This window comes from Ictalurus punctatus, chromosome 12 (genome assembly GCF_001660625.3).
Source record: "Ictalurus punctatus breed USDA103 chromosome 12, Coco_2.0, whole genome shotgun sequence".
Classification (NCBI taxonomy): domain Eukaryota; kingdom Metazoa; phylum Chordata; class Actinopteri; order Siluriformes; family Ictaluridae; genus Ictalurus; species Ictalurus punctatus.
In genome coordinates, this window is record NC_030427.2 from 5,459,204 (window position 1) to 5,484,311 (window position 25,108).

The 25,108-nt window shown below is 39.0% G+C and overlaps 1 protein-coding gene across 1 annotated transcript; it reads left to right on the top strand.

The window, feature by feature from the left end:
- Positions 1-11,162: 11,162 nt before the first annotated feature.
- On the top strand, positions 11,163-14,751 carry slc32a1 (solute carrier family 32 member 1). Its single transcript, XM_017480849.3, has 2 exons — positions 11,163-12,063; positions 12,804-14,751. The coding sequence occupies exons 1-2, from the start codon at positions 11,659-11,661 to the stop codon at positions 13,989-13,991; spliced, it is 1,593 nt and encodes a 530-aa protein (XP_017336338.2). The 5' UTR covers positions 11,163-11,658; the 3' UTR covers positions 13,992-14,751.
- The last annotated feature ends 10,357 nt before the right edge of the window (positions 14,752-25,108 follow it).

Below are 25,108 nucleotides of genomic sequence, written 5' to 3' on the forward strand. Positions count from 1 at the left end.
ACAGTGACCATGAGCAGAGAGCTTACATTTAATTGTTTATGATACACTTCTTGATTAAAGTTTAAACAGAAAAAGATTGGTATCTGGATCGGCATCGGCTGTAAAAATCCTGATCGGAGTCAGTAATGAACACCATTAAACTAAAGTGTTTCCCATCTAATGGGTAAATGAACTCACCCAATCACAACCCTTGACAGAGTTCTCAAGATGGCGGTGCGGCAGTAGCACGCAGTGATCTCTCCAGATCCAAATGGTGCTATTTTTTCTATTTTTGTCTTGTAGCCCGTCTTTTTACAGCACATGGACATCAGAGAAACCGGTGTTCATGTTTACCATCGCCAGACACTGCTAAAATACAGAAATCATGTAACAACCAACCTGCATGATGATCTGCTGGAGGAGCTACGTGATCTCTGCTTGCTGCGGAGACCAGGCCTCCAGTCCTCGGTGTCGCCTGATGCCAGTGGCCGGGGGAGGGGTCATCGAAAGCGGTATGCGAGGAAGCGGAAGTGTGGGAATAGGGTGGGGGGGTCCATGCTAGGCTAAAAGCAAACCCTAACCAGCCGGCTCTCCCGTCCATCCTGCTCTCCAACGTCTGCTCCCTGGTCAATAAACTGGATTACATCCGACTCCAGTAGGCAACGCAGCGTGAGTTTAGAGACTGCTTCGTCTTTGTTTTCACTGAGATGTGGCTCAGCGACTGAGTTCCGGACGCCGCCATTCAGCTAGACGGGCTATCCTCGTTTTGTGCCGACAGAAATACAGCTCTGTGCGGTATGGCTCACGGTGGTGGCTTGTGTCTTTACATCAACACGGAATGCTGCAAGAACTCAGTGCTAGTTTCTAGTTACTGATCATTGCTGGTGGAGTTTGTGACCGTTAGATGCAGACGATTTTATTGCCGCGGGAATTCACTACTATTCTGATAATTGGAGTATACATTGCCCCCAGCGCTAATGCTAAGGTGGCACTCTGTGAACTGTATGGGGCTTATTAGCGAACTGCAGAACACACACCCCGATGGACTGTTTATTATCGCTAGAGATTTCAACCATGCGAATCTCAAGTCAGTGCTCCCTAAATCTCATCAACATGTTTACTTTGCAACAAGGGGGGCAAACAGGGCGGAGCCCTGCCCCAACCTCGGCTACTCAGACCACATCTCTGTTATGCTAATCCCAGCATACAGACTGCTCGTCAGACACTCCAAACCGGTTTTGAAGCAGGTGAAAACCTGGCAAGCAGGAGCCATCTCTGCTCTTCAGGACTGTTTTGAGCACACTGACTGGGACATGTTCAGGGAGGCTGCAACTGACAGCAACTCCACCAACTTGAAGGAATACACGGCATCAATGACCAGCTACATCAGCAAGTGCAGTGATGACGTCACCATCTCCAAGACCATCACCACACGCTCCAACCAGAAGCCTTGGATGACTGCAGAGGTGCGAGCACTACTGAGGACCCGAGACTCTGCCTTCAGGGCAGGTGACAAAGCGGCCCTAAGAACAGCGAGGGCCAAACTGTCCTGGGCCATCAGAGAGGCAAAGCACGCATAGGCCCAGAAAATCCACAGCCACTTCACGGATATCAGCGACACACAGCGCATGTGGCAGGGCATTCAGGCAATCAGCAACTACAGGACAACATCACCTGTCTGTGACAGTGATGCCTCCCTTCCAGATGCGCTGAACAACTTCTACGCTCGGTTCAAGGCACAGAATGATGTGGCAGCGAGGAAGACCTCCCCTCCTCCCAAAGACCAGGTGCTGTGTCTAACCACGGCGGATGTGAGGAAAACTCTACGCAGAGTCAACCCACGGAAGGCTGCTGGACCAGACAACATTCCTGGCAGAGTGCTCAGAGGATGTGCAGATCAGCTAGCAGATGTTTTCACTGACATCTTAAACATCTCCCTGAGCAAACTTGTGATTCAAGGCTACCACCATCGTCCCCATGCCGAAGAAGTCTCCAGTGTCCTGCCTCAATGACTACTGTCTCGTTGCACTCACATCCATCATCACGAAGTGCTTCAAGAGGCTCATCATGAAGCCCATGGTCATAGACCCGCTGCAGTTCGCATATCACACCAATCGCTCAACAGATGATAACATCGCCACCAACCTACATCTGGCCCTCACCCACCTGGACAAAAAGGACACCTACGTTCAAATGCTGTTCATAGACTTCAGTTCAGCATTCAACACAATCATTCCTCAGCAGTTGATTGGAAAGCTGAACCTACTGGGCCTGAACACCTTCATCTGCAACTGAATCCTGGACTTCTTGACTGGGAGACCTCAATCAGTCCGGATCGGGAACAACATCTAGAGCACCACCACGCTTAGCACTGGCGCCTCCCAGGGCTTTGTGCTCAGTCCACTGATGTTCACTCTGCTGACACACGACTGTGCAGCAATGCACGGCTCCAATCACATCATCGAGTTCGCCGATGACACAACTGTGGTGGGTCTCATCAGAAAGAACGACGAGTCAGCATACAGAGAGGAGGTGTAGCAGCTAATGGACTGGTGCAGAGCCAACAACCTGTCTCTGATTGTGGACAAAACAAAAGAGATGGTTGTTCACTTCAGAGGAGCACAGATTGACCACTCTCCACTGAACATTGATGGCTCCTCCGTGGAGATCATCAAGAGCACCAAATTCCTTGGTATTCACCTGATAGAGAACTTCACCTGATCCTTCAACACCAGCTCCATAACCAAGAAACCTCAGCAGCATCTATACTTTCTGCGAAGGCTGAAGAAAGCCCATCTCCCACCTCCCATCCTCACCACATTCTACAGAGGAACTATTGAGAGCATCTTGAGCAGATGCATCACTGTCTGGTTCGGAAATTGCACCTCATCGGATCGCAAGACCCTGCAGCAGATAGTGAAGACAGCTGAGAAGATCTCTCCCCCTGACATTTACACCACACGCTGCATCCACAAAGCCACCAGCATTGTGGATGACCCCACACACCCCTCACACACACTCTTCACCCTCCTGCCTTCTGGAAAAAGGTTCTGAAGCATTCGGGCCCTCACAACCAGACTGTGTAACAGCTTCTTCCCCCAAGCCATCAGACTCCTCAATACTCAGAGACTGGACTGATATACGCACACACACACACACACACACACACACACACACACACACACACACACACACACACGCACACATGCACACATGCACACACACACATTCTGAACTGAACACCATCCAACTCCCATTGAATAATTTGCACATTCATGCACTGACACTGTTGCATTTTTTGTTGGTACTATATTATAAAAATATAGTATCTGTATAACTAAATATATAAATAACTATATACACTTTATATACACTTTACCTGGCTGCTACAACTATAACTGATTATTTAAAAATGGTTTAAGGTTGTGACAAAAGTTATGATTACATCTTAGTTCATCTTGAATTGAACAAATTCCTCATGAAATCGGGTTCAGTACAGCTGACGCCTGGATATAGCCTTAGGCTTGCTGTTGTCAAGAACAGGCTACAGGCTACACACGCACACACACACACACACACACACACACACACACACACACACACACACATCATAATGTTTATTGATGGGTTTCAGTGTTTACACATACCCCAGGGTTAGCTCTAGGGCCCTGTACCAGTTCCTCTGGGTTTCATAGCTAAAGTGAGCCCCTGGGAACAATTTATGTTGATGTTTTAAGACTACATCATTTAGATATGCATTACCTTTCCGATTCTTAATAGAAACTAAATTATTTTTATAAAATAGAAGTCATAAATACTTTTATTATTTATCTATCAACTGATAGGGATTGAATAGTTACAGATGGTTGATAATGGAAACCAGGAACCAAAATTGTGTCGTAGTAAGGTGTTGGGTCGCCATGAGCTCCCAAAACACCATCAGTGTGCTTTGGCATAGATTCTTTAAATTTGGAGCTGTGGAGAACACTGTCTAACACAGGCTTGGGAAATCTTATCCGGAAAGGGCCGGTGTGGGTGCAGGTTTTCAATCCAACCAAGCAGGAGGCACACCTGATTCCACCTGTTTAATCAGTTGATCTTGGCTTTCAATAGATTCAGGTGTGGCTTCTGCTTGGTTGGAATGAAAATCTGCACCTACACGGCCCTTTACGGATAGAATTGCCCACCCCTGGTCTAACATGTCAGCACAAACCTCCAAATCTGTTCTTTTGGTTTCAGATCTGGTGACCGTAGCATATGATTTTTATAATTCCTATATTCATCAAACCATTTAGTCAGTTCTCATGTCCTATGGATGGAGGCATTCTGGAAAAGGCAATTCCCACCAGGACAGAAATGTTTCTTCACTGAATAAAGGTCATCAGACAGAATGGCTTAACTTGCTGTAGCCTTACCCTCTAAGTGGACTCAGACCATGCCAGCAAAATGCCCCCCAATTTATACGAGAACCACCAGTTTTTTCTGTAATTTGTCATCCATCTGCATTTTCTAATGTCAGTCACAATCAATCATTCTTTCAATTTTTGATTTTCATGTGGCAGAAAATAAATGGTGGGTCAGCCACTAACTGACCCAGATTACTAGCTATTTAGTTATAGGGAGCAGTTGTAAAAAATAAAAAATAAAAAGAAAGAATTCCTTATGTTTCACCCATGCTTAAAAGCACACACCTTTTACTGCTAAATTTACTTAACAAAATGTAAGTCTCTGTGCCCAGTGAACATCACATCATGAAGTGGAAACCTTTCAGTCACTGTGCTTGGCAATACAGGAAATTTGAATTTCAATGAGTCATTCATGGAGCACTCCAATTAGACAATATATGCAAATCAAAAACAGACTGTTGTAAACGTGGGCAATGATACTAATTCAAAATAAAATTGATTATACTGTCATAGTGACTTTTTTTTGGCTTGGTTTGACTCTGTAAGTCTTTGATAAATTAGAAACTTTCAGTAATCTATTTTGACTCGCAACACAACTAAGCAAAAACGGGTAAAAAGGGTCATTTTCTAAGGGCTGTTGTGTACAATGTTGCTGCAGTTACTATGATTTCTATACTAGTCTAAGGATGTGTATTTTTTGTTATATACTACCAATTAAGACATCCCTTACATGCTCATTATGTTCTATAATTGCCTGGAGTTTGAGAACTGCCAGGTAACAAACTGAACAGACTGTCATGATTGGTTATTGGCTATTTTTTATTAATAGAGGATGCCTTGTCCTAACATTTACAAGCATCTGAATATTTATTCTGGATTGCTGTTTTTTTTTTTTGTTTGTTTGTTTGTTTGTTTTTTCATAATGAAAAGAAATAGATGCACTTTAGAATTTAACACTTTTTATTTGAAAATTAAATGTTGAAATTCTTTACAAAATCTAAATGTTATTCAGCAGTAAAATGCCAGCAAACAGCAAGGTGGTAAAAATAAATATACAGTCTCTTTCAGTTTATTATGCTTAAAAATTGTAGCTGTAATCTGTGTAAAATGGAAACAGATTGCTGTGTTCATTGTGTAAGCCTCAGGCTTCAGGTCCCCAAAGACCCGCCCTGTTTTCTGTGTGTTCAAAAAAAGGGCTAACAGGCAATTACAATGTTAATGTGATCGCAAGGAGGGGTGGAGTGGGTGGGCTTGCTGAGGAAGGGGGAGGGGTGTAGGGGAAGGGTGAGACAGAATCTGGACAAGCCATGGCACAAGTAGGGCTAAATATAGGTCACTGAAATAAAGCATGAGTGATATTAAAATGAATGAAATGAAGAAAACACACAAAGATTATAATGAGGGTTTTCTTTTAGGTGTGTGTGTGTGTGTGTGTGTGTGTGTGTGTGTGTGTGTGTGTGTGTGTGTGTGTGTGTGTTTAGTTGTTTCCTTTAGTTGACATATAGTCCAGAAGTGCATTACTTTGAGTATGTTTTCTAATAAATATTCATATTCATTGTATTTATTAATTTTCATTTTGTTTGCAAGTGCTTAAAATGCATAGTATTTGCTTAAAAATGTAAAGTGAAAATTCTTGTTTTACTTAATATTTGTTCTCACTATTAAATTCATAATTTGTCATTCATAGCTGCCATAGATCCATGTGTTTACTGAATTATGATGGCATGGAAAGACCAGCATGAACAGGGTTAATATGAGCTGCATTTCTCCTGGGAACTCATAATAGACCATTAAACAATCCCATTAGGACTAATGAAAAGGCTTTTAAGTGGTCACCACAAAACCACCTGGATTTCACTCTCCTTGGTTTTTGAGTATTTTTATAGTGTGTGTGTGTGTGTGTGTGTGTGTGTGTGTGTGTGTGTGTGTGTGTGTGTGTGTGTGTGTGTGTGTGTGTGTGAAAGCACAATTTTACATGAGGGGATCAAAATTATCTAAATAGGAATGTTTTATTTCAGCCTCATCACTACAGCAACAGTTAAATTGTGAAATTAGTGAAAATAAACAGATTTTTATACTACTTTTTGATCTCAATTGTAATTGTTAAAAAATAAAATAAATGTTTATTCTTACCGAGAAAATGACTGCACAGGAAAAACAACAAATCTTTTCCAAGAAATGTATCTGACAGACTTGTGTTAACAAAGATTTTCCAATGAGCTTTATAATGTAGATGTAATTGTAATGCAAATCATAATGGATTCAGAGAGCAACCAATGTGTACTGACTGGCTAATTGAGAAGTACCTTATGCCCCAGAAACACAAATCTTTATATATTCATTCTAATTGAAGCATGCTATGTGTTATTGTCTGATTTACTGCACTGCCAGGTAGGAAGGCACTAAAGCCTGCTAGTGTTTTTCTTGTTTTAAAAAAAAGGTACATAACAGGTACAAATGGAACATCACAGTCTCTCAAAAACAGAAACAAAGGCAAATATGCTTACTAAAATTATATATAAAACTTGTAATAATATAACATCTTTACAAAAGCATTTTACACACATTTGCCAATGTTTATGTCTTAATTGTGCATTTTATGTTCTGCCATTGAGGCTATATAGCCTCTTCTTTCTAGGCATATTTAAGTTACCACACTTCTATGCATGCAAAATTCAAAGGACAAGCTTGAATTTTAATTAGGTGATGATTTTTTTCCTTGCCTGGATATCATATGGTGTGTTAAACCTCTTCACACCCTATGCTGTCTGTGCATCATGAAAGTCAATAAACGATTTTTAATATAGAGAAAAGGGGGTGACAATGAGGCTCATCCAGCTCAGTCAACTGTGTAATGGGAAAAACAGCAATGGCTACAGAGAAAATGGTTGTGCTGGGGGTGGGATTGTGCCCTGGACTCTCACTTATTGGGATTTTAACTGACATTTTAGCTCCATATTTGATTAATTTGTTATTTAGAGAGTTAAAGGAAACTGTAAGAGATTACTGATCGAGGATAAAGTAACAATGGTATCCAGGATCAAGTGAACCATTAAATCATGGCAGATTCCATTCAGGCAACTCAGCAGAATGAGAGCCATAGAGCACTCTTGGGATCACTCTCTGGGGAAAAACTGCAGTCATATATTTTGTTTTGTGTTGTAAAATAGGTTAAAATCAGTGTCGTATGGGAGCGATAGAATGTGTGCAGAAAGGGCTCCTGGGACAAATACCCTGACCTTGTAATGTCCTTCATAATCTTTCTGCAAGTTAATATACTGACTGACATTATTGAAAATGATACTAGTTCTACATTACTGAGCGGCACTGTGAGACCATTGTCATGCTTGGCTTTTACACACACACACTCTCTCTCTCTCTCTCTCTCTCTCTCTCTCTCTCTCTCTCTCTCTCTCACTTGAAAATTGCAAAATTATATTTTGCACTCAGAAACATATTAGCAATGGCAAACCCCAATAGAGATTACCACAAATGGAGCCTTCAAAGTATGAACTTCATAGACTAGTATGTGCTCAAACTAAAAAAAAAGGCACACGTATCAAGAACATCAAAAACACTATAATCTATAAACTATAGCGACAAATATTAATGCAAACCTTACCAAACCACTGCTTTTCTGCTTGACAAACTATTTTATATTTTAAAATATTCAGCATACAACAGTATTCCTGATGATTCCTTGCATGTTCTCAACCAGTTTCTCGAAGGAGGCACCCAAAAGGCTTTTTTTTAGAGCTTCCAAATAGACAGAGCACTTACTGGCTGCTTCTCCTATAAATTCTGAAGGAAAGCTACTTGTTTGGAAAATTTAATATAGTTAAAAACAGTTAAAAACTAGTCGTTTGAAGTAAAAAGTGCTAAAATATATTTTCTTTCAAAAATAAATGTAGGTTATATATGTGCATTCTTATTTACATTTGTTACATAATCGCCAGCTCCGTGTGTGTTATGGAACTCGGGCACCCCCAGTATTTCAGATTTGAAAACAAAATATTGTAGTGACCGTTTTAGACACAGTTTAGGTGTTCTGTAATCACCGCTCACACCAACAGTAATGCGACACAGCAAATAGGGCCATAAGCGGAGCTCTTTCATTTGCATTTCATACTAGGGTAATAGTTCTGTAAAATATTATATGCTATAACAAAACTACGGTTGTGTTAAATTATGATCAATTTTGTATAATATTTAGTGGTGCTGTTTAGTAATCTACAAAGGTGTCCGGGATTGCCAGCCAGCGCAAAACAACTGTTAAAAACATTAGCCCTTTTGTTGTTGCTGCTGCTGTTGTTGTTTTGGTTAATTATGTCCTTCATAAGCTCTCTGCAGGTTGCAACTTCTGAAGCAACCAGTGATACCCGACTAACGTTCTGAACTTTGTGGAGCTATTTTACTTTTTCTCTGGAAAAGGTTTCTAGCTATATAATAGCCTATTGGCTGGGATAAGGTTATTATTAAATTGTGTGACGTCACAAATGTCATCCTCAATGAATTTAATACATTTATTATTAAATAAATGTAATGAATTGGAGTAATTTCATCAGTTACTGAATATATAATGTATACGATTTAATAATGTAAAGTTTCTTCTTCTTCTTCTTATAATAATAATAATAATTATTATTATTATTATTATTATTATTATTATTATTATTATTAATAATAATAATAATAATAATAATAATAATAATAATAATAATAGCAGTAGTAGTAATTTAGTAGCCTAAATAAAGCCGCTATGAACACCAAAGCGCAAAGGAGCAGGTGCTCGAGCCCCTTCACCGCAAATGACAACCATGACAACCAGCTCCACTATCCCCAACCCCCACCACCACCCCTCGCCCCCAACAGAATACACACACCCCTGCTTCCCGCCCCTTTGTACGACTGTGATGTTTATTGTAACACAGACTACCTACAACGATGCTCATTTTGCTGATTTCCTTTTCGACAACTTAGCCTAAAAACAAAACAGCTGACCGCGTAAAAGCGACTAAAATCTGGAAAGCAAAATACGCTGTTAGAAAGCGAAATAACAAGATATAAATGTCACTGAGAAAAAGGAATATTTAAACAGTTTAGTTGAAGTTAAATTTAATAAAGTATTTTAAAATAATAATAACAATTATAATTATTATTATTAAATATTATTATTATTATTATTATTATTATTATTATTATTATTATTATTATTATTATTTTAGTAGTAGTAGTATTGTCTGCCCATTTGCGGCGATTGATATAGACTGACCTCCATGCTGTGTCTTTTGGCCTTGGTCTTTTTCTTTTCAAAACTATATTAGCAGAATATTACATAAGAGTTGTAAGTACAAAACTAAGAAAGTCTGTAGTAACCTGATAACACAGCTATGATTGCACTCCCTCCTTCCCATTCCAAGCGAGGAACAAATACCACATGCCGCTTTCGACCGAACCGAAAATGACAGTCATGGGAGAATAAGAAGATACAAAGGTAATGCCGTTGTAACTGCTTGAGATCAGTAAACTGGAAATCAGGGTTTTTTTTAGCTAGTGTATAATATGTTCCGTTAATATTCCCTAACGAAGAATATGGTGCATTTCGGCGTATGCAGCATTATACGGCGTATATTATTGCATGGTCGCTGTCATTTTCATGGTGGCAATAAGGGGAAATTTTCCAAAAGCATCTAAAGTTAAGACAGTTTTAACTGCCATCGTTCTACCATTTACTGGTGATTAGACTACAATGATTTTGTTAAACTCAGCTCATAATTAATTTCAAGAATTTACTTGGTATGCATCGACCTTAACAATTCTACAGGGTTAGTCCTTCCAAAAATACACTTGTTTCGTTTTTTTCATAAAACCACTATTTGTACTTTTTCAAAATTATTGAAATAACGATCCATAAATACCCAACACATAAATTACGTTCGTTATTTAACCCAGAATTATAGAAGTAGGCAATGTGCTCGTAAATTGCTTAAAATATTAGTAATATCTCGCGATACTAAATATGTTTTGATATTCTTTTTGATATTCAATAATTTGTCAAGTAAAATTAATTTACTTGTAATTGTTTGTTTTGTTGTTGTAACATGCATGCAAGTGAATTATAATTAAAATCATAAATAAGTGCATAGGCTCCTGTTATTTATGACAGAAGAGCGTCGGTTAAAAAATCCGTTGCAGCTAATATTATAGAAATATTTTTAAATATTTCTGTAGTCAACAACGGAGTTTTCTGTCCAAATATGTCCAAATTGTCTTTAAAACCATGAGTAAACTCCAATTTAGATACGACAGAAAATGAATTTTTAGAAAAGGCAATTGTTGTTGTAGCTAGTGGCTCTAAATGAGTTTCAGTGGACATGCACAACGCAGAAAGTACATCAGTTACATGAATTGTAAAGTACAGCTGTTTTCCAAAACCTGCGCAAAGCTTGTTAAACTAAGCTAGCTATGTTAATTAATTGTTCTAAATTTTAATTCAAAATATCACAGTAACTCAAATAATCGAGACCGTATTTTTTTATGGAAATATTGCTGTTTTTTTTTTTTTTTAAAGTTCATTAATTAAAAGATAGTTCGACGTGTTGGTTGCCGTTGTCACTGTTTATATAGGCTTATACATAAAGTTATGCAAGACGTAAAGACAGTCATTGGATATTAGAATAAGGTATACTGTGTATTATAAGAAGAGGGTGGAGGTTGGGATCCTGTAAGCGCCTCCTCCAGAAATGCACCAAATCTCTTTTTTTCTGTTGCGGGGAGGCTGCGCGCGCTCCAGTCTGGAGACGTGCGCGACAATTTTTTTTTTCTCGCATTAGCAAACTGGCGGTGACACGTGCCTCCTCCTACTCACCACCCTCAGGTTCTCCCGTGCTGCAGTGACATCATTAGCGATCACGAAAGAACAGTGCCTGCCACAAACAACAGAAAATTCCATCGATTTAGCCTTTTTACGCACGGTCCGAATAGAAATTCGTGTCACATGCGCGACGGTTCGTAGAAAAAGAAAGAAGGGCGATCCACGATGCAGACGACAAACATCGACCTATAAAGGTGACATGATCCACTGGATTATCAAACGTACCTCGCCCTTTCTCATCGAAAACGGAAGGTAACGCCTAAACCGAAGAATACGAATATTTCGCCGTGTTCCTTGCATGTGCAAACAAAAAACCTTTTCCCATAACTAAAAGTATTAGCCTATATATAAGATTTACGCAAGTGTCTGGGAAACTGCTCTAACGTTTACTAAAAAAATATGGCTACATTAATTCGAAGCAAGATTTCCAACAAGCTGTCCAATGCAGCTTCGACGGTTACTAATAAATCTCAGGCGAAGGTAAGTGGTCTCTTCGCCAGAATGGGCTTCCAGGCTGCCACTGACGAAGAAGGACTGGGATTCGCAGCCTGTGACGATCTGGACTATGACCACAGGCAAGGACTGCAGATGGACATTCTAAAAAATGAGGAAATAGGGGAAGAAGTCGGCGTCGATAACGTGGGAGATGGAAATATGGAAGGGGACAGTCACTACCAGAGAGATGGCACAGGTCCCCCACCCTCTGTGTCAAAAGATGGCGGTATCTGCAGCGAATTTGGGTCTACAGATAAGCCGAAAATCACTGCTTGGGAGGCAGGATGGAACGTCACTAATGCCATTCAGGTAAGGTTTATAAGGGCTTCCGATTTTATGGTTTTCTTTTCGATGTTTGTATTTTGTTCAATACAACATATAAACATCGAAAAGAAAACCATGATTCATGTGGTCATTGCGGTTAAATATGAAATAATTGCCGAGTAGGGAACATAAAAATGTAATTAATTGCATACATTAATGGAGACATCTATACAATGTCATGTCAAAATGTGATCTTATTATAATCCTGGGAGCGGGACAAATCTTATTTACATCTATTTATCATTTATTTATCATCTATCATCTTAAATGTGCATGACAATGAAGTTAATGCGTTGTGCACTGCGTTTCGGTTATGCATAAAACTGTTGGATATATGAAAATAAATGCAGGGTGTTTGAGCCAGGATCTGTACGGGTCTTTTTACAAACTAGAGAGCGTTTATTTATTCGTTTAACGCGCGCACAGACAACCTGCAAATTTAATCACCTCTAAAGGAAACGTCCTCTGCGTCATTCAGTGACTCTGTGATCTCCGTTGATGACGATTTGGTAAAGTTCAAACGCGCGCTCAGCTATAGGCTGATATATCAGACACGCGCATGCACGTGAATCACTTCGAACAAAGCGAACGAGCTCACCGAAAAGTTGTGTGATCGTGATTAACGAATAACCCAGTGCACAACGTTATAGGCCTACAAACCAAATAGCAGATATTTTCCTCAATACTTTAATTGTATTGACGTTTAACCATTTGTCTTTTCACAGGGAATGTTCGTACTTGGGTTACCATACGCCATTCTCCACGGCGGATATCTAGGACTTTTTCTTATCATTTTCGCGGCCGTTGTGTGCTGTTACACAGGGAAAATCCTTATCGCTTGCCTCTATGAAGAAAACGAAGACGGACAACTCGTGAGAGTGAGAGACTCGTATGTTGACATTGCCAATGCTTGCTGCGCGCCCAGATTTCCGGCAATAGGAGGTCACATCGTGAATGTAGCCCAGATAATTGAGCTCGTCATGACTTGCATTTTATACGTCGTAGTGAGTGGTAACCTAATGTATAACAGCTTTCCAAACCTCCCCGTCTCCCAAAGGTCATGGGCCATCATGGCCACCGTCGCGCTTCTGCCTTGCGCCTTTCTCAAAAACTTAAAAGCCGTCTCCAAGTTCAGCCTGCTCTGCACCCTTGCTCACTTCGTGATCAACATACTTGTGATAGCCTACTGCCTGTCGAGAGCACGAGACTGGGCCTGGGATAAGGTTAAGTTCTACATCGACGTGAAGAAATTCCCTATATCTATTGGTATCATCGTCTTCAGCTATACATCGCAGATTTTCTTGCCATCGTTGGAGGGTAACATGCAGAAACCTAGCGAGTTCCACTGCATGATGAACTGGACTCACATTGCCGCATGCATTCTCAAAGGCCTGTTTGCTTTAGTGGCGTATCTGACGTGGGCAGACGAAACCAAAGAAGTTATCACAGACAACTTGCCGTCTGGTATTAGGGCCGTTGTCAACATTTTCCTAGTGTCTAAGGCCCTGTTGTCATATCCGCTGCCGTTTTTTGCTGCTGTTGAGGTACTGGAAAAGAGTTTTTTTCAGGATGGACGGCGTGCGTTTTTCCCAGATTGCTATGGAGGAGACGGGCGCCTTAAATCCTGGGGTCTAACTTTGCGATGTGGCCTTGTGGTATTCACTATGTTAATGGCCATATACGTTCCGCACTTCGCATTACTCATGGGGTTAACGGGCAGCCTGACGGGCGCGGGCTTGTGTTTTCTCCTCCCTAGTCTCTTTCACCTGAAGCTGCTTTGGAGGAAGTTGCTTTGGCACCAAGTCTTTTTTGATGTCGCTATATTTGTTATTGGAGGTATATGCAGTATTTCTGGCTTCATTCATTCAATGGAAGGTCTCATTGAAGCGTTCAAGTACAACATACACGATTAGTTGAGAGAAAAAATGTTTCTTAAATGTAATGTCCCCAGTTTTTCGACGACATCAAACAAAACCAACAAACCTATAAACATATTCACATACAAACCCCGAAAAAATAAAATGAAATATACACACTGACATTATACTATAAACGCAAATAATAGCGTGCATATATATATATATATATATATATATATATATATATATATATATATATATATATATATATATATATATATATATAGACACACACACACACTACCCGTCAAAATGTGGAGACACTTGACTGAAATGTTTCTCATAATTTTACAAATCTTTTGATCTGAATGTGTATGATGGTGTTGTAGACAAAAATATAAGTGTGCCAATATAGTCATTTCTTTCGTTAGAAAACTAACACTTTATTTACAAAAATGTATATTTTTTAAATGGATCAATTGGAGCTAAATATTCTGAAAAGCAGCCAATAAGCGTCCAGCATAGGTGTGGTACTCTTTTAATACTGTTTAAAAAGCATCTCAGAGTGATTCCTCAAGAAATTGGCTGAGAAAATGCCAAGAATACATTTCTGGAAATGCTAGGCAAAAAGGGTGTCTATTTTGAAGATGCGAAAATATTTAATTATTTTGATTAATTTTGTATTTCTAATCTCAGCATAGTTCAAGTAGTTCCATTTGTGTTATTCCAGAATTTTGATGACTTTATTATTTTTTTATTATTATTATTATAATAAAATAAAAAATTAAAGAATTAGTGTGTCTAAACTTTTGACGGGTAGTATATATATATATATATATATATATATATATATATATATATATATATATATATATATATATATATATGTGTGTGTGTGTGTGTGTGTGTGTGTGTGTGTGTGTGTAACATATCATATAAAGATGCATTTACATATATATTTTTCAAGTAGGTCAGCCATAATTGTACAGAATATATCGAAGAGAAAATTGTATAATTTCACAATGCCCAGCATTTCGAGCAAGATTTATATTGTCTACGTTTCTGATCCATAACCTGCTCGACATTAATAATAATAATAATAATAATAATAATAATAATAATAATAATAATAATAGTAGTAGTAGTAACAACAACTTAACAACAACAACAACAACAATAATAATAATAATAATAATAATAATAATAATAATAATAATAATAATAATAACAACAACAACAATAAGAAGAAGAAGAAATAAGAATAATAATAATTGGAGATTAATCAAAATAACAATATTATCAATTCTATGGTAAATATTCCCATTGGACATGATAATTATAATTTGTGAATTAAGAAACTATAAATAGGGCTGCGTACATACAGGAGTACTATAGCTATGCATTCTAAATGTATGACGTTTCATGCAGCATTAAATACATTTTGAGAATCGTATAAAAGCAGCAGTGTTCTTCCGCAACAGATAACGTACACGCTCCTATGTGAAAGAAAGAAAGAAAGAAAGAGAACATTTCAATTGGCATAAAATTACCGGTGGCGTGTGGTATTTAGGTTAATACTGACCTTTTCAATTGTATTGAATAATACTGAAAATAATACGTGTACGAATCTATATTATAAAGAATAGCCATGCGTGAGTCATTTTTTCATTTTGTCAGATCTGATGGTGGCTGTGAAAATGTAATAAAACCGTATGTGTACTGTTGTTGTGGTTCACCTTACGAAGATGGAATGTACTTCACAAAGTCGTATATAATATACCGTGATCAATAAAAAAAATAAACACGATAACATTGTACAACTGTGCTTGTCCTTCTGTAAAAGTGAGAAACACAATATACCAATCCACTGTTACGAAAATAAGCAAAGCATAAGCAGTTTGTTGTAAACAATGTTAAAATGTTTGACACTTTCTTTAGTATGAGGTTCATTTGTTGGGCTATAAGAGCTTATTCTGTATGAATTCGCGTTGTGCATTCCGCGGTATGCAACTGCTCTTTGTAGGAACCTTCCGTGGGGTTATATAGATTCTGTGTCGGAGCTGTAATTGAGAGGGTCGAAATAAATTCCTGGGTGCCAGTAATGTTTCTGTCTGACTAATATGAGTGAACACCGTTGCATAAACACACGGTTTTACAAACTGTAGCCTATTATATAAATATGTATTATCTAAAAATGTGTATTTATTCCGGATAGTAATTATGTGGCTTTTCTCCAAACTGTAATTGATCAGGGGTGGGTTTCCCGTACAACGACGTATAGCTCACTGCTTAACTATAGTACGCTGCATCCTTGGAGAAACCAACTAACTAGTCACGACTATTTCCCGAAACCGTGGTATCGCAGTGTGTCGCAGATCCATCGTTTGAACCGTTCGTTGAAGAACATAGAGCTTTCGTAATGACGTTACGCGGTGGGTGGAATAATAACGTCCGCTTACACAGAATATCAAAATCGTCGCATTGACTCTGGGAAGCCGTTTAGTGCGAGACAGCTGCTGAATACACATCTGCACGTTTAGATGTGCTGTTTTATTGGTTTGGTCTTTACCCTACATGCTTTTTCAGTAAGCAGATGTCTCCACAGGAACGTAATTTAAATGTAGCCTACGACACTGTATAAATAATGAACATGGTAGAGCCTCTGATTTTTCCTTTGGGGTCGCTTTATTTATACATGTCTCATAGCTGCTGGTGTGTTTAGTTTATGTGGATATTTATCGTACGTCACTAGTTTGCGATTGCACTCGAGCACGCGTGCACACTCTTCAAAACGTTCTAAAAACGATTCGTGACGCAATACAACATATATAAGAGAGAGACAGAGAGAGAGAAAGAGTGTGTGTGTGTGTGTGTGTGTTATGAACACACACACACACACACACGCACATACAGACAAATGCGCTGTAAGTCGCTTTGGATAAAACCACCTGCCAAATGCATAAATGTAAATATACTACAGTCGTCATACACAGTGATATCATCAGAAAAGAGCACGTTTTTGACGCTGTCTCTCTGTGTATATATACACACATATTGAAAAAGGTACTCTTTTCTATCCCAAAGGGTATGACGATTATAGTTCACGATTTCTTGTAAAAGTATTTTTATTTTCTTATTGAATATTGAAGCAAGACAATTTAAATGAAAACAAATAATCAGTTTTTAAATTGTCTAATAAACACATTTACATAAATAAACACAGTGATAGTGATTGTTGTAACTTATTGTAGTGCACCTGTTGCTTATTTTGCTCAAGATAATTGCCTATTTAAGCCCAATTGCCATGCAGTCATTTATGTGATGTCAGTCATGATGCCGAAGCCACAATTTTTCAAGGCCAAAATTACAGTTCTTCTGGAAGAGGTGCAATAAAGAAGCAGAAGCAGCTATTCTCAAAACTGAAAAACAGCCTTACCAATTGGTGGTAAAAAGTAATTGCTGTTGGCTATGGATATGAGTGAAGCCCTGAAGAGGTAAGGAATAAGTGGAAGGACATTGCCAGTATCACATAGTGGAGGGCTGCAGCACATAAGTGAGAAGCCAACAAGACTGATGTTGGTACCACTTCTGTTTCTCCTCTGACCGCAGTGGAAGAGAAAGTTTTGGTCATCCTGGCACCTGAGGCATTGAAAGGGATCCCTGGAGGCATAGACACATGTGCTTTAACACCACACCTTTCCTTTAAGGTTGAGCCCCTCAATATCAGGCACCCTCCAGCCTGGCCCCTCAACATTGGCAATGGGTTTTTTTACTGGGCTCTCCTCCCCCGAGTCAACTCACTCTGAGGGCTCCTCATGTGCTGAGCAACATCCTCTTACCTTCCCACTGAAGGAGAAACAGGGGACATTGTAGATTCAGTAAGAAGCTGCTTTAGAGTGAAAGGAAACAGATAGCTGAACTCCAGGGAATCAAGGAGAATTAAGAGCCCTGAGGTAGCAGCAAGACCGCCATCATGAGGATGTTATGGCATCTATATGCTAAATTAGAAATTTTGCAGCAACAGGCCAGCAAGCCTTCTTTGACCATGTTTTTACCAACTGACAGTAAATTATTCTTTACTCTATATAGAAAGTTAAATGATATGTGTGGCTGATAACTTTGTAACCTTTTGGAAAAACATTTTCACAGATACATAGACTTAACCCTCTTCGTTTTCTTTCTTTTATGTTGGCCACCCTGCCTCCCAAAATTCAACACCTCATCCTTGTCATGGGAGGTTGAAACAGACTGAGTCTGGCAAATGGGGTTCTGGTGAAGCTGAGTGGTGCACGGCATTCAATTTGCTGTTCAGTGACAGAGAAGTTAAAAGCTTTCACCTGTTGAAATGAAATACAAAATAAAATATCCCATTTGATCATCAAATATACTCTTTTGTAATATGTATTTAGAATTTTTCTAATATACTGGGCATTCATATAGTAGTTTAACATGTGGAAATGAGCACATAATTGTAACTTGATTAATCAAAATACTGTAGTAATGCCAGGTCAAAATGAAAGCATTTGTTGAGTGAAGCTGAAGTATGTCTACCATGCAATGTAATCCCTTATTAAATACTTGAATAATGTGACTACTAATAAGTCTGATTATGAAGCATATGTATAAAATAGAATACAAACTGTTATTACTTTGCAGTGGTAAGCCACCATCACATACACTACAACCCTAAAGTAACTGAAGTTGGCTATGTGAAGATTTCATCAATACACAATAAAATAGCCATGAAAATATAAGCCAGACATGACACAAAACACATCTTTTATTTAAGTTCTCAGGTCATTCTTAAGAGAGGTATTCTTTTTAAAAATTCTTTGAAAAAATCCAAGACAATAGCTTATTTTGTCCAACCAACACACATTAATATAATAAATTGATATTCAAATTAAGCTGTGCCTTATTACTGTTACAAATCATTGATGAATCAATCACTTATATTTTGTTAATTTAACTGATTATTAAGTTAGCTCATTATTAGCCACCAAGGTGTTTCTATCCATCACTCAGGTGCATCCAATAGTAGGTGAATTTAATAAAAACAGTATGTGTTTCAAATGCATTTCAATGGCGGCTTTACAAAGAATTCTACAGTTTAAGCACAGAAGGCGACCCAGAAGTCAGGCAGTGTACATAAATGCCTACATCAAGACCTCTTTTCCCTTCCCCCAACTCTCTATCTGATGACGATATCGTTAGAAAATTCCAGCTTCCAAGGACCAAGAGCCTTCAGAGGGCCACAAGACAAAACTTCACCTTCAGCAGTATAGCAGTACAGGTCTTAGCTGTGTTATTATGCTGTTGGAAGTTTTATGGAAGTGGTTGGAGATGGCCTGAGGCTCAGCAATTCTTCAGTCAGTAAGGCTGTGACAGCAGTTACACCTCTGCTGTTACAGCTTTTGAAGAACATACTGACTTTCCACAAAACTCCTCAAGAAATTCAGATGGCCAATCAACGGTTCTACAATATTTCCAACATCCCATTATTGATGGCACCCTTATCTCAGTGTCAAGCCCTGTGGTAAATGAACCCTTCTAAATTTGTAGGGTTATCCAGCCATTGTGTAGTCTGTGATCACCTGGAGATCTTCACTGACATTGTGGCAAAATGGCCTGGCAGCACTCATGACTCTTTTGTGTTGGCCAATTCTGCAATTTGCCAGATGGCTGAGGAGAGGGCCTTTGGTGAGGGCTGGCTGCTGGGAGACAGTGGATATTCTCTTCGCCCATACCTCTTGACACCTGTGCAGCATCCAGTCATCGTTACCGAAGAAAGGCACAATAAGGACCATGGAAAGAAACCCTCTACTGTATAGTGGAAAGGAGTGTGGAAACAAGGTTTTCGCTGCATCAGCAAGTCCAGTGGTGGCCTGAAGCTGAACCCTTCCAAAAGTTGTTCTGATATTGTGAGGTTAATCCATCTCAAGTGGTCCAATTTTTATTTTTTTATTTTTTGAGTGATTACCTACCAATACTATGTATTGGCATTGCAAATGCACCTTTTTTTTATTAAAAAAATATATTTTACTTGGTTTAACATGATGGTCATGATTATCTTTGTGTCATGGCACACAACAAAAACAGCTGTTTATGGAAACCTCAATATCTTGGATCAAGATGGTCCTAGCTCCGTGAAACAAACACTGATCTCTAGAGCATGTTACAAGGTACATGGTACACATATACATATATAAACATTTTGCACATTCATGTTCCTTAGATTTAGAACTTATGTCCAAATGTAATGCTCTAGATTGCTCACAGATCCACATTTATGGTCAATTTATAATGGAACGGGTCTTCATTTTCTTAAAGGTCTTAATTTTTTAAGGTGTACCTGTAAGTATAGTGTGCATGAAGAACATTTCAGGTTTGAGTCATCTCAATTTTTTTGTGGGGGAGAGAAACTGCATTTTTAAATTTTTTCATTTCCCTCACTTTCAGGTTGAATATCTATGGTAGGGGACCAGACACAAGCCTAAAATGTTCACAGAAATAAGTCCTTTATAGTAGCATCCCGCTGTAAAAAATTTTAAGTTTGATACTGGAGATAAACTCTTCAGGACAGTTTTGAAGAACAAGCCTGATCTATCATGTTGGTACAGGAGTATAGTTGGTATGAGCAGATTTTATCCAAATATGAATTAAAGTGTTCAGTTGGGTGTTTTACAAATGAACAGTTTCATAAACGCAGCTGTGGTGTTGTTTCTCCTGTAATAAAGTGACTACAGCTCAGAAGACACTTACTGCTTTTATCACAGGAGAAAAAAAACATCACAGCTCTGTTTATGACATTGTTCATGTGTAAAACACGCAATTAAATACTGTAATTCCATATTTGGATCAAATCTATTCATTACATTTGGACAGTATTTTCTCCCACACTGGTATGAGTAATGGGCCACAGTGGCAAAAATGTAAAGAACAAAGTGTGCAGAGAAAAATAAAGAAGAAAAAATAATATAATATACAGTGCACCCGGAAAGTATTCACAGCGCTTCACTTTTTCCACATTTTGTATTATTCCAAAATGGATTAAATTCATTATTTTCCTCAAAATTCTACAAACAATACCCCATAATGACACCGTGAAAGAAGTTTATTTGAAAGCTTTGCAATTTTATTTAAAAAATAAAAAGAAAAAAAGAAAAAAAAAGAAAAAAAACACATGTACATAAGTATTCACAGCCTTTTCCATGACACTCAAAATTGAGCTCAGGTGCATCCTGTTTCCACTGATCATCCTTGAGATGTTTCTACAACTTGATTGGAGTCCACCTGTGGTAAATTTAGTTGATTGGACATGATTTGGAAAGGCACACACCTGTCTTGGAAAGGTCTCACAGTTAACAATGCATGTCAGAGCACAAACCAAGCCATGAAGTCCAAGGATTTGTCTGTAGACCTCCGAGACAGGATTGTGTCGAGGCACAGATCTGGGGAAGGGTACAGAAACATTTCTGCAGCATTGAAGGTCCCAATGAGCACAGTGGCCTCCATCATCCATGAATGGAAGAAGTTTGGAACCACCAGGACTCTTCCTAGAGCTGGCCACCCGGCCAAACTGAGCGATCGGGGGAGAAGAACCCTAGTCAGGGAGGTGACCAAAAACCCGATGGTCACTCTGACAGAGCTCCAGCGTGTCTCTGTGGAGAGAGGAGAACCTTCTAGAAGAACAACCATCGCTGCAGCACTCCACCAATCAGGCCTGTATGGTAGAGTGGCCGGAAGCCACTCCTCAGTAAAAGGCACAAGACAGCCCGCCTGGAGTTTGCCAAAAGGCACCTGAAGGACTCTCAGACCAAGACCAAGACAAAGATTGAACTCTTTGGCCTGAATGGCAAGCGTCATGTCTGGAGGAAACCAGGCACCTCGCCAATACCATCCCTACAGTGAAGCATGGTGGTGGAAGCATCATGCTGTGTGGATGTTTTTCAGCAGAAGGAACTGGGAGACTAGTCAGGATCGAGGGAAAGATGAATACAGCAATATACAGAGACATCCTTGATGAAAACCTGCTCCAGAGTGCTCTGGACCTCAGACTGGGGTGAAGGTTCATCTTCCAACAGGACAATGACCCTAAGCACACAACCAAGATTACAAAGGAGTGGCTACAGGACAACTCTGTGAATGTCCTTAAGTGGCCCAGCCAGAGCCCAGACTTGAACCTGATTGAACATCTCAGGAGATATCTGAAAATGGCTGTGTACCGACACTCCCCATCCAACCTGATGGAGCTTGAGAGGTCCTGCACAGAAGAATGGGAGAAACTGCCCAAAAATAGGTGTGCTAAGTTTGTAGCATCATATTCAAAAAGACTTGAGGCTGTAATTGGTGCCAAAGCTGCTTCAACAAAGTATTGAGCAAAGGCTGTGAATACTTATGTACATGTGCTTTTTTTGTTTTTTATTTTTAATAAATTTGCAAAGATTTCAAACAAACTTCTTTCATGTTGTCACTATGGGGAATTGTTTGTAGAATTTTGAGGAAAATAATGAATTTAATCCATTTTGGAATAAGGCTGTAACATAACAAAATGTGGAAAAAGTGAAGCGCTGTGAATACTTTCCGGGTGCACTGTATAGGTTAATATTATATTGTATTATATTATTAATCTGGCAGGGGTGCTGTACAGTTCCTGACATTAAGAGATTACAGTGGTGCTTGAAAGTTTGTGAACCCTTGACCATCATTCACTATCAGGAGAACACTGAACAAAAATGGTGTGCATGGCAGGGTTGCAAGGAGAATGTGACTTCTGCCCATCTTAATTAGTCTCAGTGATGTTAGACTTAACTTGGAATACAAGTGCAATCTTTTAGAGGGCATGACAAAAGGTAGGAGTCGACTAAAAAGGGCAACTACAGGAAGTTGGTGGACTTGATAGCACGCTATGACAGAATATTAGTGGAGCATATTGAAAATTCTAGTGTGTTCTCTGGCCTGTCTAAAACCATTCAGAATGATTTGATATCAACAATTGTATCAACAATTAAAAGTGAGATCAAAGGAGAGGTGGATACATGTTTTTTGCTTGGCAGATTGATGAAACAACTAATGTGAGCTGTAACTGTCAATTGTTTGTTATTGACTGTTAATGATAATAGAACAATTCAGGAGCACTTTTTGGGCATTTTTGATGTGTCCAGTGGATGGGATGCACAGTCCATTTTTGAGTCACTGCAGTCAGAGATGTCTGGTTTGAACTTGTGGAGAAGCTCATTGCACAAACATGTTGGCACTGCAGTTATGGTATCAGATCTTAGTGGCTTACAAGCTAAGGTGCGAAATGGTTGCCCCCAGTGCAGTTTTTGTGCATTGTTATGCACATCACCTTAATCTTGTCCTCAACCAAGGATTGAAAAGCATCCCCATGGCCAAGATTTTCTTTGCTACTCTTGGTGGGTTCAGCTCTAATTTTTGCAAATCAACCAAAGTAGTAATGATGTTCGAAGAATCTGGATGTCCCAAAGTGCCAAGTAGTGCACCCACATGTTGGAACTTCACCTCTCGTATTGTCAATACAGTGGCTCTTAACAGAGAAAGCCTGATAGACACATTAACTCTCATCATCGGTCACCCCTCAATGGATGATGAGTCTATAAGAACAGCAGATGGGCTGAAGAAGTAATTAAACTTTGAATTTATGTTTTTGCTTTTTACAGTGGTGCTTGAAAGTGCTTGAAAGCTTTTAGAATTTTTATGTATCTGCATGAATACAACCTAAAACAGAGGTTGGAAACCTTTTCAGCTGGCAGAGTCATAAAAGCCTAAAAAGTTATCTGCTGCCACCTCCATTGTCAAGTATTGGAGCTAATATACAACTCATACAAATACCTCAAACCATCAGATTCATCCACGCAGAGGAGCAGTGCCAAAGCACAATCCATGTAAAAAAAAGAAAGAATAACTCCGCAAGAAACTTGCCATTTTATGTTTGAAACAGAGAGGGCGATAGACAGGCAAAAGTTCAGTACTGCAGCTTTAATTAATATTAATATTATTTTTAAATTCCATGTTCTATCTTCTCATCTGCAAAGAAACCAGAAAGGGGAGAGCAGAAAGGGTCAGGATCACTGGCATCTCCATAAAATCATGTGTGGCTCGACAGAAGGAGAGGGGGAGAGGGAGGAAAGAGAGGGAGAGATTGTTAAATATGCTTACTATCCCATAATGGATAAGACTGTGTACTTTGTGTAAAAGAAAGTCTATTCATGGTACGCTTGAGTAAACAAATATGTTTTCAGCCTAGACTTAAACGCTGAGACTGTGTCCAAGTCCCGAACACTAATTGGAAGGCTATTCCATAACTGTGGGGCTTTGTAAGAGAAAGCGCTACCCCTTGCTGTAGCCTTCACTATTCGAGGTACCAACAAATAGCCTGCACTTTTTGCTATAAGTAGGCATAGCAGACCATAAAAGACCAAAAGTGACGCGAGACCATTCAGTGCTGTATCGTTCAGTAGTAATATTTTATAATTAACTTTCTGGTTCTAGTTAGGACTTCTGCAGCTGCATTCTGGACTAACTGGAGTTTGTTTATGCACCTACTGGAACAATCAGACAGTAAAGCATTAAAATAATCCAGTGTAGAGGTGACGGAAGCATGAACTAATATTTCTGCATCGTGTAGTGACATTATATTTCTTATCTTAGCAGTATTTCTGAGATGAAAGAAGGCTATCCTAGTAATATTATCTACATGAGCGTCAAATGAAAGACCGGGGTCAATAATCACACCAAGGTTTTTTACTGCTGCGCATGACAAAACAGAAAGGCCTTCTAGAGTTACTATTTGATCAGAAAGCTTACTTCTAGCTGCACATGGTCCTAGTAGAAGTACTTCTGTCTTATCAGAATAAATAAAAGTTAATAAGTCCAATAAGTCCTTTACACATTCCTCAACCTTATTAAGCTGTTGTCTGTTGTCTGGCTTTGCTGAAACATACAACTGTGTATCAACAGCATAACAGTGGAAGCTAATTCCATGTTTGTGAATAATTTGACCCAGAGGTAGCATATATAAAGTAAAAAGTAGTGGGCCTAAAACAGAACCTTTTGGAACACCACATTTTAGCTCAGTATGCACAGAAAAGTCACAATTTACATCTACAAACTGATAGCAATCGGTCAAATAAGACCTGAGCCAGGAGAGG

Coding starts and splice junctions, on each gene's coding strand:
- slc32a1 (XM_017480849.3), top strand. CDS start 11,659: ATGGCTACATTAATTCGAAGCAAGATTTCCAACAAGCTGTCCAATGCA. Junction 12,064..12,803: donor ACGTCACTAATGCCATTCAG/GTAAGGTTTATA, acceptor GTCTTTTCACAG/GGAATGTTCGTACTTGGGTT.